The following is a 15,270-nucleotide window of genomic DNA, read 5'->3' on the forward strand; positions in this document are numbered from 1 at the left end:
GGGATAAGGAGGATGTGGAAGGCAGAGCATCTGGCACTCCAACTGACCCTGGTTTTGTACAGTACACTGCAGGACGGTGGCCGGATAAGCGAGAAATACGGACGCCGAGACACAGTCCAACGCAGTGATTACAATAATTGTGGTGACTGATGGTATCATTCGTCACGGCGAGACATCAGAGTGACGTGATTAATTAGTGGTTACAGCTGATGGACTACGAGATTTCCTGGGCAGCTTGCGTGAGACTCAGTTTAATTTTGATGACTCAACTTTTTGTTATATTTTTTGAAATATGAATGTCAAGTTTTAATTTATAAATAAAAATTATTCTTCAATATTACATTTGTACAGGTAGTTAGGAGTATTCTCAAACACGCTGCTTCGATACAGAATGGAAGGTATGAGTTTGTGAACCACCTCTATCATGTAAATTATTATTCTAATGACCACCAATGGCTTGATAACCAGACCGACGATTAAAAAAAATAAGGTCTATGGATTAATCTTTGTTATATGGATTGAAAGTTAATTCCTGCCCGGTAACGGACTTTTCATCATCATTATACCGTTCTGTACAGTAATTTTACGATACATATTCACTTTATAATATAGTTACTTAAGTAAATTATAGAAATTTAGAATTAATTATAAATTTTAATACTAAGAGTCTATTTAATTTTAGTTACCATTAAGTTTTGTACAGACCGGAACTCGTAGGTTTGTCGGATTTTATAATTTAATTCAATCAAAATAAAACATTCCGATTAAAAGCATTGTTTGAAGCGCGCGTCATTTGTCGAGTTCCCACAAATGTGGGAATCCTCTGAATATTTTTTGTATGTGTTCAAGACAATAAATTTGTACATTAACAAATTTTAATTATTCTTTTAATAAAGCTTACTTCCTATTAAGGATACCTATTACTCATAAGTTTGAGTCGGCATTAAAAGAACGAACGTTTTAAAATATGTAAACGTAGGTTCGTTGATCCTTGTGTTAAGTGGAAGATTACAGCTAATTTGAAAATAATGAGTTGTAACTTGTAACGTCCAAACATTACACAGTGACAATGCAATTATAGATAAGTATTGTATGTTGGACTCACACGCATGTGGGCCTAGAAGTATTTCTACTTAGACGGGCGGTTATTTATCAAACGACTCCTTAGGTACATTTTTAAGATTGAATGTGGAATGCTTGTAAATGTAAATACTAAGCAGAAAAATATTGCATTATGAGGAAAAATAGTCGTTTTAGATACTGGTACATACAATATATATTATTCGCTATTATACGTGTAGCGAATAATAATATTATCATTAATTGCTCCACCACTGTCTAATACCACAACGTCGTAGTAGATAAATCGTGTTTTATTTGTATGACTGATCGATGCAATGCAATGCAGAAGCAAAGAACAATTTTAATTATTACCTACTGCAATTCAAAAAGTTTGCAGACATCGTGGACCTACACAGCGATACGACACGAAATTAATAGAACCAGGAATAAAAGTGTCAAATAGGTACATAAATATGTATCTTTGTATATGGTCGTTCTTGGGGCGGTTATCTTGATTAATTAGAATGTTAGATATTATGCAACAATAATATATTTATTACTTTATTACAATGCGCACAGAACATGACGAACGACGCTAGACGATGCAAGGACATAACAATAGTGACGTTCCATGCAAAAATATAAAATCATTGGAAATGTTTAAAAGTCTTAGGTACCTATATGTTTTAAGGTCACCGCCCACATGAGTAAATTTCGCAACTTTACTCCAGCACAAAATAAACTGCTTGTTTTCAGAGGCTCTTGCTAATGAAATGGACCGCCAAGTTCATGAATGCTTCTGTCTACGGGTGTGTTGCAATCAGTTTACGCCTTTACGCTATATTACGCGTACGCTACGCACAGTACGAGTAAGAGATACAATTGTTCTAGGTTAATTGTCTTCTTTATCATAAAGTTAATAGAAGACGGTTTAAGGGTGTAGGTTCCGGCCAACTAATGACTTACATAAGATACCATAATCATCTTAGAGCTTGTACACAAAACTGCGATGCGTCGTCGCATCGTCAAAATTTGCGAGCTCCCTGAACGCATCGCAAGAACTTGCGAATTGATTCGCATCGCGCATTCCTGCGGTGTTGCGTCACAGTTGTTGTTGTTGGTCACCCTGGGAGACGCTATGCCGCACGATATCGCATCGCAGCAATTCGTGTCGCAATTTTCTGCATTGCGAAGTCGCATCGCGTCGCATCGCAGTTTTGTGTACGAGCCCTTAGTCCTTATGAGTGGCAATGCTACTACGATCAGCTTCAGGAAAAATCCCTGTTGTGTTCTGTTACGAGTACAGATGTCCTTTGGTAGCAGTGTCCACTTACCATCAGAAGGAGTCCATGCTCGTTTTTTCCCTCAATCTTATAAAGATGTTACATAGTCACGTCACATGTTACATAACATTACGATTTATTATTGTCCGCTTTACTTTACCTGCGTAATTGCGAATGGTACTTAAGTTCCGTGTGACATTACGAGGTCAGACGGAATTAAATTGTTTGTAAAATTACTCTAGCTATTTATTTTAGCTATAAATACGATGTCATGTGTGTCCGTCATGATGCTATTTATTTGTATATGATTAATGGATAAATTGTCTAAAGCTCTGCAATAAAACAATAGGTTCAGTAAAAATATATAATAATTAAAGTATCTATGTACTTTGTGTTTTTTACTTTAAGAATTGTCTATAGTTTTTGTTTCCGCGAATATTTATAACATAGGTAGGTATATGTATTATAATTATGTAATTACACAAATAATAATAATTAGGTAAAGCTGTAGTTTATAAGAATAATGATTAGTCATAGAAATAATTACATGACTTCAACCGTCCGGACAAAAGGCAAATAATAATAACTTGGAAAAATTATAAAAAACATTAAGTTGAAAGTTACGGGAAAAAACATTATTAGTTTGGTTTAAATGTAATTGATTGCATTTGCTGATATACCCATAGACTTAGAATTTTTTCGCTACCTTATATCTATGGATATACCTAACTCTTTATCTATGAGATGTTTGTAATTATCTACGAGATTATCCGCGCGGCTCAACCTTAGTAAGCTATTCCACTGGAATATTAATCAGAAATCTTATATTATATTAAGGATAAAAACATGGTTTAGGTTCTTGAAAGCCCTTTATGAATTTACTTTATCTGTTTCAAAATATTCACATCAATTTGTTTATTTCTATTATAGAGTATAAAATGTCATTGATTTCTATAAATAATTCAATAAAGGTACACATCGTAATATTTCTTTGGAGTTGTTTCCACAGAGTAACTGAAAGTAGTTTCGTTCGAGATTTTGATCTACCAGGCAGACATAAATGCTCTCTAGCTGTGGACATTATGCAGATAGGCGACAGGGGCCATTTCGCAAGCAGCCTTGCAGACGGTCCTCGCGCCGTGCTACGTACGAAGCATAGACTTGTGGAGTATAAGAAGTAAGGACCGTGAACGAAACTTAACAAAAGGACAGTTTTTACCGCGTGAGAACCGCACAGCCTTCGCACATCGCCGCCGGCGTCGACGCTTCCTTTGCTAGGGTTGACACTGTTTAGTTTTTAAACTTTTTAATGTATTATTTTGTCCATGCAACTACTTTCCCGTAATGTCTATTTCAATTTTCAGTATTACAATATAACAATATTTTTTACAAGTAGGTACATAAATATTTTTGTATTAATAAACATTTATAAATTAGTGCAGTGTTTTACTAGTTAGCTAAGTTAAAATTTGTTTAATTTTTTAAAGCATTATTATATTTTTTTCTTATCACAACTGTCAAATTAAATTTAATACACATGATTTAATTAATTAAGTAATTAAGTAGTAAAAACACATTTATTTTAATAATAATTTCATCAATGTTGATGTTGATGTTGTGTCTGGTAGGTATTAAATACCTACCAGACACGCGTTTTACATCGTTGAATAAAAATCGTTTAAATGGCCGACTATTCCAAATTTATACACTAAAAAAGTGAGTAAGTATATGTAGAAAAAATCTGTGAATGAAAACTTCAACAACCAATCTTATTAACCATTTAAAGTTGACAATTTAGCAGTGCAATATTTAAGGTCGTTTCTGTCCTACTCGCACTTTATTGCAGATGGTCAGAGCAAGGGAAATGCATAATATGAAAAAGTTTACCTCCTTTGTATTAATGCCCTAGTACTTTTGCGATGCATCTTAGTTTATTTCTTTGTCTAGTTTAATAGTGAGCTGACTGTATTTTATATCTACCCACACTGTTCACAAATACCGACAATACAAATAACCGACTATATTTGTGTCCCTCTCGCACTTTCGCAACAACTTTAGAGTAAGAGAGATGCATATATGTTTGAAAGAATAGTTAACCTTCTCAATACTTATACCGTTACCCTGGTACATTTGCAATACACATTTTTAGTCTACTGTTCTTTTTTGTACGGAGTCTTCTTATTTTTTAATTTGGTTTGCAGACCCTGGGAAATACGTTAACTGATTATTGTTATAAATTCTGTGGAAATACGGCGTATTGCCAAATATATTTATCTGGGCATCTTGATATTATAATCATGATGCCCGGTCAATAATTAATTTTGGTATGGAATTGAATAATTTAATTACGTGTTTGTTAATAACCCGTGAGTATTGAGTTGAGGAATTATAGAAATAGGATATTTAATGATGCGTAACAGAATTTGGATACAGATTTAAGAAAAGAAATAAGTTCAAAGGAAAATCGAAGAATTATCAAGATTATTGAAATTTGTTTTAGCCAAAAATATCTCGGGAATCGAGGAGACATCTATTGAAAATTGCGGGCAATAAAATACAGTATTACTGAAAATATAACCTTTATTGGTATCTACAATATAATTCTCATACATCGATTATTTAAATATATTACATGATAACGAAATAACTCTCTATTATGTAAAATAAACATGACTCCGACCTCGCGGTCTTTGGACGAATTTGACAATAGATGCGTAAGTACTAACATTAATAAGTTGAGCTTGTGATACTACTGTCTACAGGTGCGTTTATAGAGACGCGTAATTTTCCATTGTTGACGTGTGATTTTCCAACGTTGACAACGCATTTTTTTAAGAACAAATAGTAAACGAGCATGTAGTCCATCAGATGGTGAAAATCCTAGTTTAATCAATCCCAGATATGATTAGAGTCCTATCTGGGACTTGCCACAAATTCATTGCTTAAGTGTTGCTATTAGGCAACAATACTACATACTTCTTTTTATTTAATACGTTGTTCTCGTCAATACCTAGTTTGTCCTATAAACGCACAGCATTACATTTGATGTCTTCGTAACTTATGTTTAAAAATAATAATTGATAATCCGATTAAGCATAACTATTTCAAACTATTGTTTATATTACGATTCTAATCGGAAGGTTGACTTCATCTTTGCAGCAGTCAAATGTCCACATAACGTGACAGATATTGATATTTTAATACATACAGTGCTGCCGCCAACTAAACAACATTTTTAGTCACCCTCCCAAATCATCGTAAGTATTTTCTGAATTGTATTATCATTATAAATATATAGTGCACGACCAACTAGACATATTACATACATCCCTACCTAGTAATAGCACCTTTATAACTAATAATAATAATTTTAGTGAAAATAATGTTTAAAATCATTAGGTTACATCGTGACTCGTTAGTTTATATCATTTTGTCGCCGGAAATAACAATACTATTTGACACATAATACGAATTCCATAAACAACAAAATTATTCATATAATTGTCTATTCACTAGTAATATGAAAATAAGAAATATAATATGTAACTATACAATATTACCATTCTAAAATATTGTGATGTACACAACCACTTAACGTGATTTAATTTTGGAATGTTTCTCCATCTTAAATTCGTATTAAATAAAGCAAATAATTGTTCTAATTGGAATGTTCAACGTAATTACAATTTTAAACTTAATAATTTTAACGTTTGCTTATATATTCGACTACACAATACATTTTTGCCGTTACAAACAAAAACACGACTAAAATGAAAATAGAAGAACCTTCATATACAACTAAGGGGTAAACACGACTCCATAACAATCCTATTCTCATTTTAATCGGATAACTAAAATAAGTAATATCTCGTAAATCAGATCTTCGCTGGACGATACAGGTAAGTGCATCCTTTTGAGGTACAGTAGAACGCGTCGAACGTACTTGAAGAAGTAAATCTTTCCATTTTATTGAGTCCATCTACTTTTTGGAGGGTTTTCACTGGCCGTTGAATCCTGAAATGCAATGAAATAAAATAATAAAATGAATTTTGGTAAAAAAAATTAAGGTGGTAAGACGACTCCGGCGGCACCTCCGCCACACCTATTTCTAATAACAGCAGCATTAAGTGCTGTGTTCTGAAGGATGTGGTAAGGGAGACATTCTTTTCCGAAGCGTTCCAGCTTGTTCCTCAGAGGTAGCGGCGCATCTGTGGACGAACTCAGGTAGGAATATGTAATCCTATCTGGGGTTGATTACAGATGTCCATGGGCGGCAGGAGCCACTTACCATCAGGTGGACTTAAGAAAAAACACGCAGTCACATAACACAGGTGCAAACATAGTACACGTATGAACTAGGACCGTCTGGCCAGTAATCCACCGATCTCGTGTCGCTGGTCGCGCTGCAGCCGCACTCCACGTCCGGGAGCAGCGCGCCGCCCCGACCCCCTGCGACACAACGCGCAGCCTCACCGTTCTCGTGCCGCTGGTCGCGCTGCAGCTGCACGTACTGGCGCACCAGGCGCGCCACCTCGTGCGCCTGCTCCGCCTGCAGCCGCGTCACGCGCTGCTGCAGCAGCGAGCCGCACTTCACGTCCAGGAACAGCGTGCCGTCCTCCGACCGCACCTGCAACACACCCAGGGTTAGTTACGATGAATATTAAAGACATCAATTCGCAGTAGGCAAGCACAATTGCCGCGCGTGTTCAAATATAATTAATTTATTATAAATAAATAATTAACATTTTACATAAAGATCCTCTATAAAATCGTATTTCAATAATTAGCAGTTTATCATTACATAACCCTTCCAATTTAATTGGGATTAATTTTATTATCTGTGAAAAAAATGTGAATTAAGTAAGTCCACATCACCTGGATGTAAATTTTGAAATATTTTTATTTACATTGAAATAATCTAGTCATGTGACCCGTCGTAATATATAGTTAACTCACTAGGAGCCTCTAGATATTCTAGTTGAGTTTGTAGTCAAATAGCAAGTATACAAAATTTACAATTAAATGAGCTTCTACTCTAGTCCATGATCCATGGAATTCTAGTCCTCAATAATATCGGATATTATGATAGATAGTATAATCGGTGTAGTCTGTGGGTGGACATCCACTCACTCACTCAGCTCAGCTCACAGTCATCATCATCAACAACCCATTACTGTTCCACTGCTGGGCACGGGTCTCCTCACATAATGAGAAGGATTAGGCCATAGTCCACCGTGCTGGCCAAGTGCGTGTTGGTAGACTTCACATACCTTTGAGATTTGTTTTTTATAAATTTCTCAAGTATGCAGGTTTCCTCACGATGTTTTCCTTCACCGTTTAGCAAGTGATACTTAATTTCTAATACGCACATAACTTTGAAAATTCAGAGGTGCGTGCCTGGGATTCGAACCTCGGACCCCTCGATCGAGAGGCCGAGTTTCTTAACCACTAGGCTATCGGCTCACAGGAGGAGCTCAAAATTTGATTCTGAATACAGTCCAACACTATCCGAGCATGCTCTGTTCTTTCGCCGCTTCTTCTCCATAACGAAACACCTTGTGAAGTGGTGGTAGTTGTTTTGACATTCAAAAAGTGATCTGTAAAGAACCTATTTTAAATAAAAAAAAATGATTTGATTTGATTTGATTTGTTGCCCGTAAAGGCCGAGTCCGGCTCACCTTCCTGGTGGAGATGAGGTCGGCGTAGGGCCAGTGCGTGTCGGTGTCGTGCGTGGCGGGGTGCAGCAGGTGCACGCCGCGGCGGTTGAGCGCCAGCACGTGCTCGCGCCACTCGCCCGCGCCGCCCACGCGCCGCACCGCGAAGAACGACGACCCGAACAGCGGCCAGCGCGACAGCACCTGCGCGGGTGAACGATTTATATGAGTAACTCTTCTTGTGTAGCTATGTCAGCTAGGTACGGGTTTCGGCCTACACAAAAATCTTCACCAAGTTATATCTAGAAATATACTAGTAAGAAAAATTGAAAGTGGTAGGACGACTCCTGCGGCACCACCGCCATGCCTATTTCTACCTAATAACAGCAAAGTAAAGCGCTGCTGTGTTCTGGTTTGAAGAACGTGGTAAGGGAGACATACTTTTCTGAGGCAGTCCAGATTGGCGGTAGATTCCTCAGAGGTAGCGGCGTACCTGTGGCCGAACTCAGGTAGGAATATATTATCCTACAGCTAGGTATGGATTTTGGCCTACAAAAAAATCTTGACCAAGTAATATCTAGAAATATACTTCTGTGGCGACTTCGGCCTACTCATCAACAGATGGCGCCACAAATATTCAGAATCACACTATCAAAGTTTTCTAAACATCTCATATATGTAAAAAAATCCGAACTGAGATTCTTGGAGCATAGCCACTCCCCGGGTATAATCACCTAGCTAAGCGGTAGATCTCCGTTTGCCAAATTCCAATATGTTGATTGAGGAAGGTTAGATACTAAATAATAACAATACTAATTTACTAATTTTCAATAATAATCAGCAATAACAAATAATCAAAAATACATACCTGTAATACTTTAGATTTCGCCGCCGGAGGCGTTAGCGGCCTAACAGCGGGCCATTCCGCTGTGACTGCAGACGCCCACTTCGCTGGTCTCGGGTCCCTCAGCGCTAACAGTGGCTTAGGCAGCAAGAACTTGAGGTCTCTTGCGTGTGGTGGGTCCGCGAGGCCGGCAGCGCGGTGCAGTAGCGCAGCAACTAGCGCTGCATCGCGGAGTGTCGCTGCTGGTGGGGCTCCGCCACCGGGGAGGACCAGGAGCAAGCCCTCTAGGTAGTCAGGCGCCACCTGGAGAAAAGAAAGATTTATATTGCTGTTATAAAAGAAAGTAGTTGCTTAGTTTTTTTACAACATATTTGAACGACATTTGAAACATGTCATGGGGTTTTTTATGATTTTGGAATCATCAAGCAAGACCAAAAAACCAGAGCAACAAATTGATTACCAATGTACACAAGATCAAAAGCATCAGAAAATTTTATGATTTTCTTATTGATTTTGATCACATCGGCAGATAACACAAAGAGGGGAGAAGGAGGCTCTTGGAGTTGGGGGATAGAAAGGGTAAAGTTACGTATCTAGTTGAAGACTATTTTAGTAAAGAGTAGAGGCGAATTATTGCTCAACGGTAACAGAGGTTTAAGCAGCAAAAATCACGGAGCGACAGAAGCTAAGTCAGAGAGATGCCTCGGGAACAGTGGAGTAAGACGCCGGTTTGAAGATGATATGGGGGTGGATGTCTACGGGAGGTCGTGGTGGTACAGCTCCTTACCTGGTTAAAGAGCACCTCGGTATACAGCGGCGGCGCATCACTCCGCAGCGGGTGGTGCCACACGGAGCGGCAGAAGATCAGGTAGAAGGGGTGGTGTGCTCGCTGTAGCTCCGTCGTCACGTCCAGCACGTACTCGTCGCCCGCTAGCGGCATCGTTAACGCATCGCCAGCTACGATGCAGTATAGAGAGAACTCCGCGCGCTCCGCTTCGCTTGTTACGCCAATCTGTAATTTATTCACGTTTTTATCACGTGATGTACTTTATGTGAGCACCCACTGTAGAGCAAACGTTTGTCGAGTGACAGCTGGGCGTCACAATCGAGTATGAAAAATGATAATTTTAATTAAGATACTCTTGCATTTGAAAACTTCAGCGACATACGGATTAAACTATGTTAGAAAGGCATGAGCATTGATTAAAACATAAAGTCAAACAAAAAGTTATTCTTTGTGAGCAACGTGTTTTGCGTGTTGCGTGAACGAACAAATAAATGTTCATACGTATTGATTTCTTGTCGTTGCTTTCGAATGTATAGAATATAATAATTTAATAAAATGTTTTAATTTTAAGTCGGCATTATTATAAATAGATGTTTTTATTAGCATTGTTGTAGATTACTTAGTGTAGACTTAGTAAAATTTTGTTATTATGCCGTGTAAGGGAATAAATGTAGGTTAGTTCTTGTGTGACTTATGTATTCGTGTTTCATATTTTTATGAAGCTTATGTCATTGTTGTATGTAAGTATGTACACGATTGTAACGTTTGTATGTGGGTGTGCAATATGATAGTATCACTCCATATACTCCGTATCAACAGTAAGGGCACACTAACGCAGCTATGTACCCGCGGGCGAGAGAGGGCAGCGGACTATATTCAGAACGGACTAGAAATTTGGCGCGGACACTTCTATCGTAACGTGTGTGTGTGTGTGTGTGTGTGTGTGTGTGCGTGCGTGTGTGTGTGTGCGTGCGTGGGCGCATGCGTGTGTGTGTGTGCTCACCAGCTCGCAGAGGTCGTTGACGATGTCCTGCACGACGGTGGCGCAGCGCGTGTTGACGACGCGCTCGGCGCCGCCCGGCAGCCGGTACAGCTGCCGCCGCGCGCTGCGCCCCGCCGACACCGCCGTCACCTGCACACAAACAGAAACCGTCAGATAGGTGGATTTTACCGTAGTTTATGTGGCCATAGGTAGGGATGCGTGACACGATTAGATAGACAAACTGGATTGTGGTGCATACATGTGGCCATGGGTAGATATTCGTAAAATACTTGATATTAGATAGAAATAGAAGACAAGCATAAGAGGAAAACGCTACTACAAAAATATTAGAAAGATCCTACACATAAAAGTTATGTGTCTACTTTTATCATCAGACAACTTGAAAATTTAATTACGATCAAAGTATACAGGGTGAATTTTTAAAACGGGCCTTCAGGGCCAAATCCGAAACTATGAGGATTAGTGAAAAATGCTGAAAGTAGTTACGAGGCCGATTTTGATAAAAACTAAAACTGCATCATTAGTTTTTTAAAATATTTTTTTCCTTAGCCGGGAATCGAACGAGTTCTGTTTGAAAAAAATTACACCTCTATATTATTCCACTATCTGATAGTGTCGCTTATAAGGATAAAATTCTGGGAAGTAATGTTATATGACAAATTAAAGGAAAAGGAAAATTTTGAAGAAAATACGTATTTTTCCATACATTGGCATTCTAATCCTTAAGGATTATACATAACAAATTATTTATGTATAATTCTTTAGAAACAGACATAAGTCATACCATTGAAGAATTTGTTGGTTAATCAACTAATTATATACAGTACAATACAGTTCAGCGCTACTAAGGAGACAGATTGCTGCAGAAAACTTGAAACATGCGCATTGGAAGTCTTTCCACCTAAGGGAGTTTTTTGCTTAAGTGTGAGTAATCCCTACAGGATGCAATATCTGTACACACAAACATACATACGGACTAGTTCATTAACACTACCACACAGCCACACCCACACCCACATGCACAAACACACACACACATATATACACACAAACACATATGCTTGCAAGAGTCACAAAAAAATATAATATAAGTAAAATAATTAATTATTTAAGTTCTTTTTTCTATTCAATGTATATTGGTCTATTCACTATGGATAAGTTTTTTTTTTGTATGTCGGCTGGGATTGGGGAACAGCGCTACTAGCTCCCGCACGAGACCTGAGGGAGCAAGGAGTGGCTGAAAAACAGCGCTGCTCGGGGCTTACGTCACGAGCCAGCATAATGCTGAGCCACTTCCTTTGCCCTTCCATTTATTGTTAATTTTGTTTGCTTTTGTTGGACATTATTTTGTATGTTATGTTTTGTATCTCTATTTATGTCTAATTATTGTCTGTAAATAATTTGTTTCTTGTGTTTGGGGCAATAAATCATATTATTATTATTATTATTCGATGTTATGACTATGACATACGGCTTAGTATGAGAAAGTAATAGTTTGGCAAATAAGTTACCGCCGTTTTTAGGATTTATTTTATAATGAAAATAGATAACTGATTAAATAGAAAATTCTTATTGTTTGTTGTTTACAACTTCGTTTCAACGTTAAATATGATTTTCTATATCTCTTTTTTTAGTAATCACTCGGATTTGACTCTAAAAAGTAATTCTCGCAAATTGTCAACTTTACATCTGTATTAAACGAAACTCCGCCCATAGCAAGTAAATCTATTTTAATGGTCCTAAAAATAACCTTAGCTAAGTCGGACATAAAAATATAAATTATTAGGAAACAAAACATCCATTTCGAATGATTAGAAACATTGAGCCAAAAAAAAATGTTAATACACGAAATGTTTAAATTGATGAATGGCGGGAACTTAACTGCCAAATTAATATGAAAAAATATGTATTTTCTTAAAATTGAGGCTTTTCCTTTAGTTTGTCATTTATCATTACTTTCCAGATTTTGATCCTTATAAGCAACACTATCAGATAGTGGAATAATATAGAAGGTGCATTTTTTTTTCAAAATGAACTCGTTCGATTCCCGGCTAGGGAAAAAGTTATTTTAAAAAAGTAATGATGCAGTTTTAGATTTTATCAAAATGGGCCTCGTAACTCCTTTTAGCATTTTTCGCTAATCCTTATAGTTTCGGATTTGGCCCTGAAGGCCCGTTTTAAAAATTCACCCTGTATATTAACTTTAGGATCAAATCTCTATAAGATAAGTCAGACCAGATTATTATTTATCTAAATAAATAAAAAAAGAACGGGCAGCTATTTGATTGTTCTTATTTAATTATTATGTAAAGAAGTGTGTAAGACCAATTTAAACTTTGATCTTTGATCCAAAGAGTGCTCAACGCGCTTCAAGAAGATTTCGCTTCCAAATAATCCAAACAAAACAAAATGCAAACTCCTCGTTTAAAATTTAACCACAATGTTAGTGCATACCTCTTCAACACTGGGAACATTCTTCCTGCCGCCACATCGTAAGGTTTTCCTTAAGTTGGCGAGGCAGACCGCCGCCGTGCCCTGACACGGCCGTCTTCGATCTGCTGCAGCTGCTGATAGATACTCCACGAGGAATGGCCTGCAGATATAACGAGAGAAATTAGGTGCAGGCATTTCAATTTTCAATATTGCATTGCTACGCCGCAGTTATAATGTGTGTTTTGTGGTTCGACTCCGGCGGCATTGCCGACAAAACTATTTTGGCCTAATAACAGCAGTGTTAAGCGCTGCGGTGTTCTGGTTTGATGGGTGTGGTAAGACATACTTTTAAGAGGCATTCCAGTAGTCCTCAAGGGTAGCGGCGCATCTATGGCCGACCTCAAATAGGAATCTAATCTATCTGGGTTTAATTACAGATGTTCATGGGCGGTAATAGCTACTTACCTTCAGGTAGACTGCATGCTCATCAAAACATTTTTTTAAATTTTGGTCTGGTATACTTTTAAGTTAGGGAACTAAGAATCTAGAATTTTAGACACAATTCTATTAAAGTTTACAGAGTGCAGATATCTCTTCAATATCGCTGAAAATCAAATGCAAAATGCGCAATATAGTCTCTCTAGACCATTACCTGAGCGTATCAGAGCACGTGAAGTAGGCAGCGAGGATGGACATGAGCCGCCAGGCGCGCTGGCACGAGTCCGCGGCGGGCGAGCGATTCGACGTCGTCTGCTTCATCAGCTGGCAGTACACTTCGTCACGCAGCTCCGGTACTGAGTGGCAATGCTGAGGGAACAGTCATGAGGTTATGAGGGGCGATAATCAGAGGCAAGAGTCTCAAATGACGCAGTCGCGCGATAAAATTGGTAAAATGCGTTCATCAATTGCAATGCATTGCAGTTGCATAGCTAAGTATTCGATGAGTTATTGTGTATTTATAAATAACTTAAAAGTGACAATGAACCTATTGTTACGCCGTTCTATTGTATTAGATTCGACTGAAATACGAATTATTGTTTATTAAAATATATAAATAGAGTTGCTATTGTATTTCATAAAATTTGGTAAGATAACTTTTTAACTTTTATTTAGTCTGACGCTTACGTACTTTTCTTCAAATCTCAAAGTAACTTAAGAAATTAATTTATTAGCGTAACTACATCATATTTCCAACTAGAACAGAATCGTATCTACGTATCACCAGTTCCAGGTTAAGAAATGGTAAACAATTGTTAAGTATTTACGTAGTTTTCTCCTCACATCGTAAAGTAAGAACAATTAGTTATTTCCTCAAATCGTAAGACAATAATTGACCAACGTACCATCAAGACAGTGTAAACGCATTTAACTTCAGTCAGATCTTGGTGCATCGCTCGCTCCGGCGGCTGTAGGTCCCCGCAGTACGCCCGTACGCACGTGAAGCACTCGAGCGCGGGCGGCGCGAGCGCGGCGGGCAAGCGCAGCAGCGGCGCTCGGAGCGGCGTCGCTTGCCACTTCACAACATCGGTCTGAGCTTTCCATGTCCATTCGTTGCGCTTCGCCTTGCTCTTCAGTGATGAGTCGGCTTTCAGGATCTCTAGTCTGGAATAGACGTTAGCTAGATTAGCTTTAAGTCGAATATAAATGTTTTTTTTTGTAATAATGAATGACAGTTCATCTAATGCTATAGGTACATGATTTTAAGTCAAAATAATAAAAAAAATCAGTAATGGAAATAGCATAATATAAAGTGGCAGTGATAAGTCGGCTTTCAGGATCTCTAGTCTGGAATAGACGTTAACTAGATTAGCTTTAAGTTGCATGTATAATTTTAGTAATAAACGCAGCAAAAAATGTCAGTCTAATATTAATGATATAAATGAGTTTAAGTGATTTTATTCAGTGATGGAAGTAACATAGTATAAAGTAAAGTTCACATAATATAAAGTAGTCTCCACACACCTATCATATATAGGATACACACCTATAAATAGGATAAGTGATTGAAGTCTTAGTCACAAGTCTTTTTAAATTATCATAAATCATATTGCAGTGTTAGACCCTGACATTTAAGATGTAACGTGTCATATAAGTAGGCAGAATTGTGGCAGTATTTATATTAGACAATAGTGGTCGAACAATGAACGAGACTAAATGGTTGGTACCTATACAAATTAAAAAAATATATTTATATATCCTTAGGC

At 37.7% G+C, this 15,270-nt stretch overlaps 1 protein-coding gene across 1 annotated transcript in view; it reads right to left on the reverse strand.

Annotated features, from left to right (window-relative positions):
• Positions 1-4,907: 4,907 nt before the first annotated feature.
• Myo10A (unconventional myosin 10A) overlaps positions 4,908-15,270 on the reverse strand; it is a 122,965-nt gene continuing 112,602 nt past the window's right edge. Inside the window, exons 24-32 of the mRNA XM_073075621.1 lie at positions 14,410-14,668; positions 13,719-13,873; positions 13,088-13,226; positions 10,634-10,762; positions 9,631-9,855; positions 8,868-9,146; positions 8,024-8,203; positions 6,819-6,972; positions 4,908-6,359 (exon numbers count right to left, since the gene is read on the reverse strand). Of these exons, the coding sequence (XP_072931722.1) occupies positions 6,343-6,359; positions 6,819-6,972; positions 8,024-8,203; positions 8,868-9,146; positions 9,631-9,855; positions 10,634-10,762; positions 13,088-13,226; positions 13,719-13,873; positions 14,410-14,668 (1,537 nt within the window). The 3' untranslated portion in view covers positions 4,908-6,342. The remainder of the gene's footprint in view (positions 6,360-6,818; positions 6,973-8,023; positions 8,204-8,867; positions 9,147-9,630; positions 9,856-10,633; positions 10,763-13,087; positions 13,227-13,718; positions 13,874-14,409; positions 14,669-15,270) is intronic.

Source organism: Epargyreus clarus, unplaced genomic scaffold (assembly GCF_041222505.1).
Source record: "Epargyreus clarus isolate Ecla_fem2 unplaced genomic scaffold, WU_Ecla_fem_2.2 ptg000008l, whole genome shotgun sequence".
Lineage (NCBI taxonomy): Eukaryota > Metazoa > Arthropoda > Insecta > Lepidoptera > Hesperiidae > Epargyreus > Epargyreus clarus.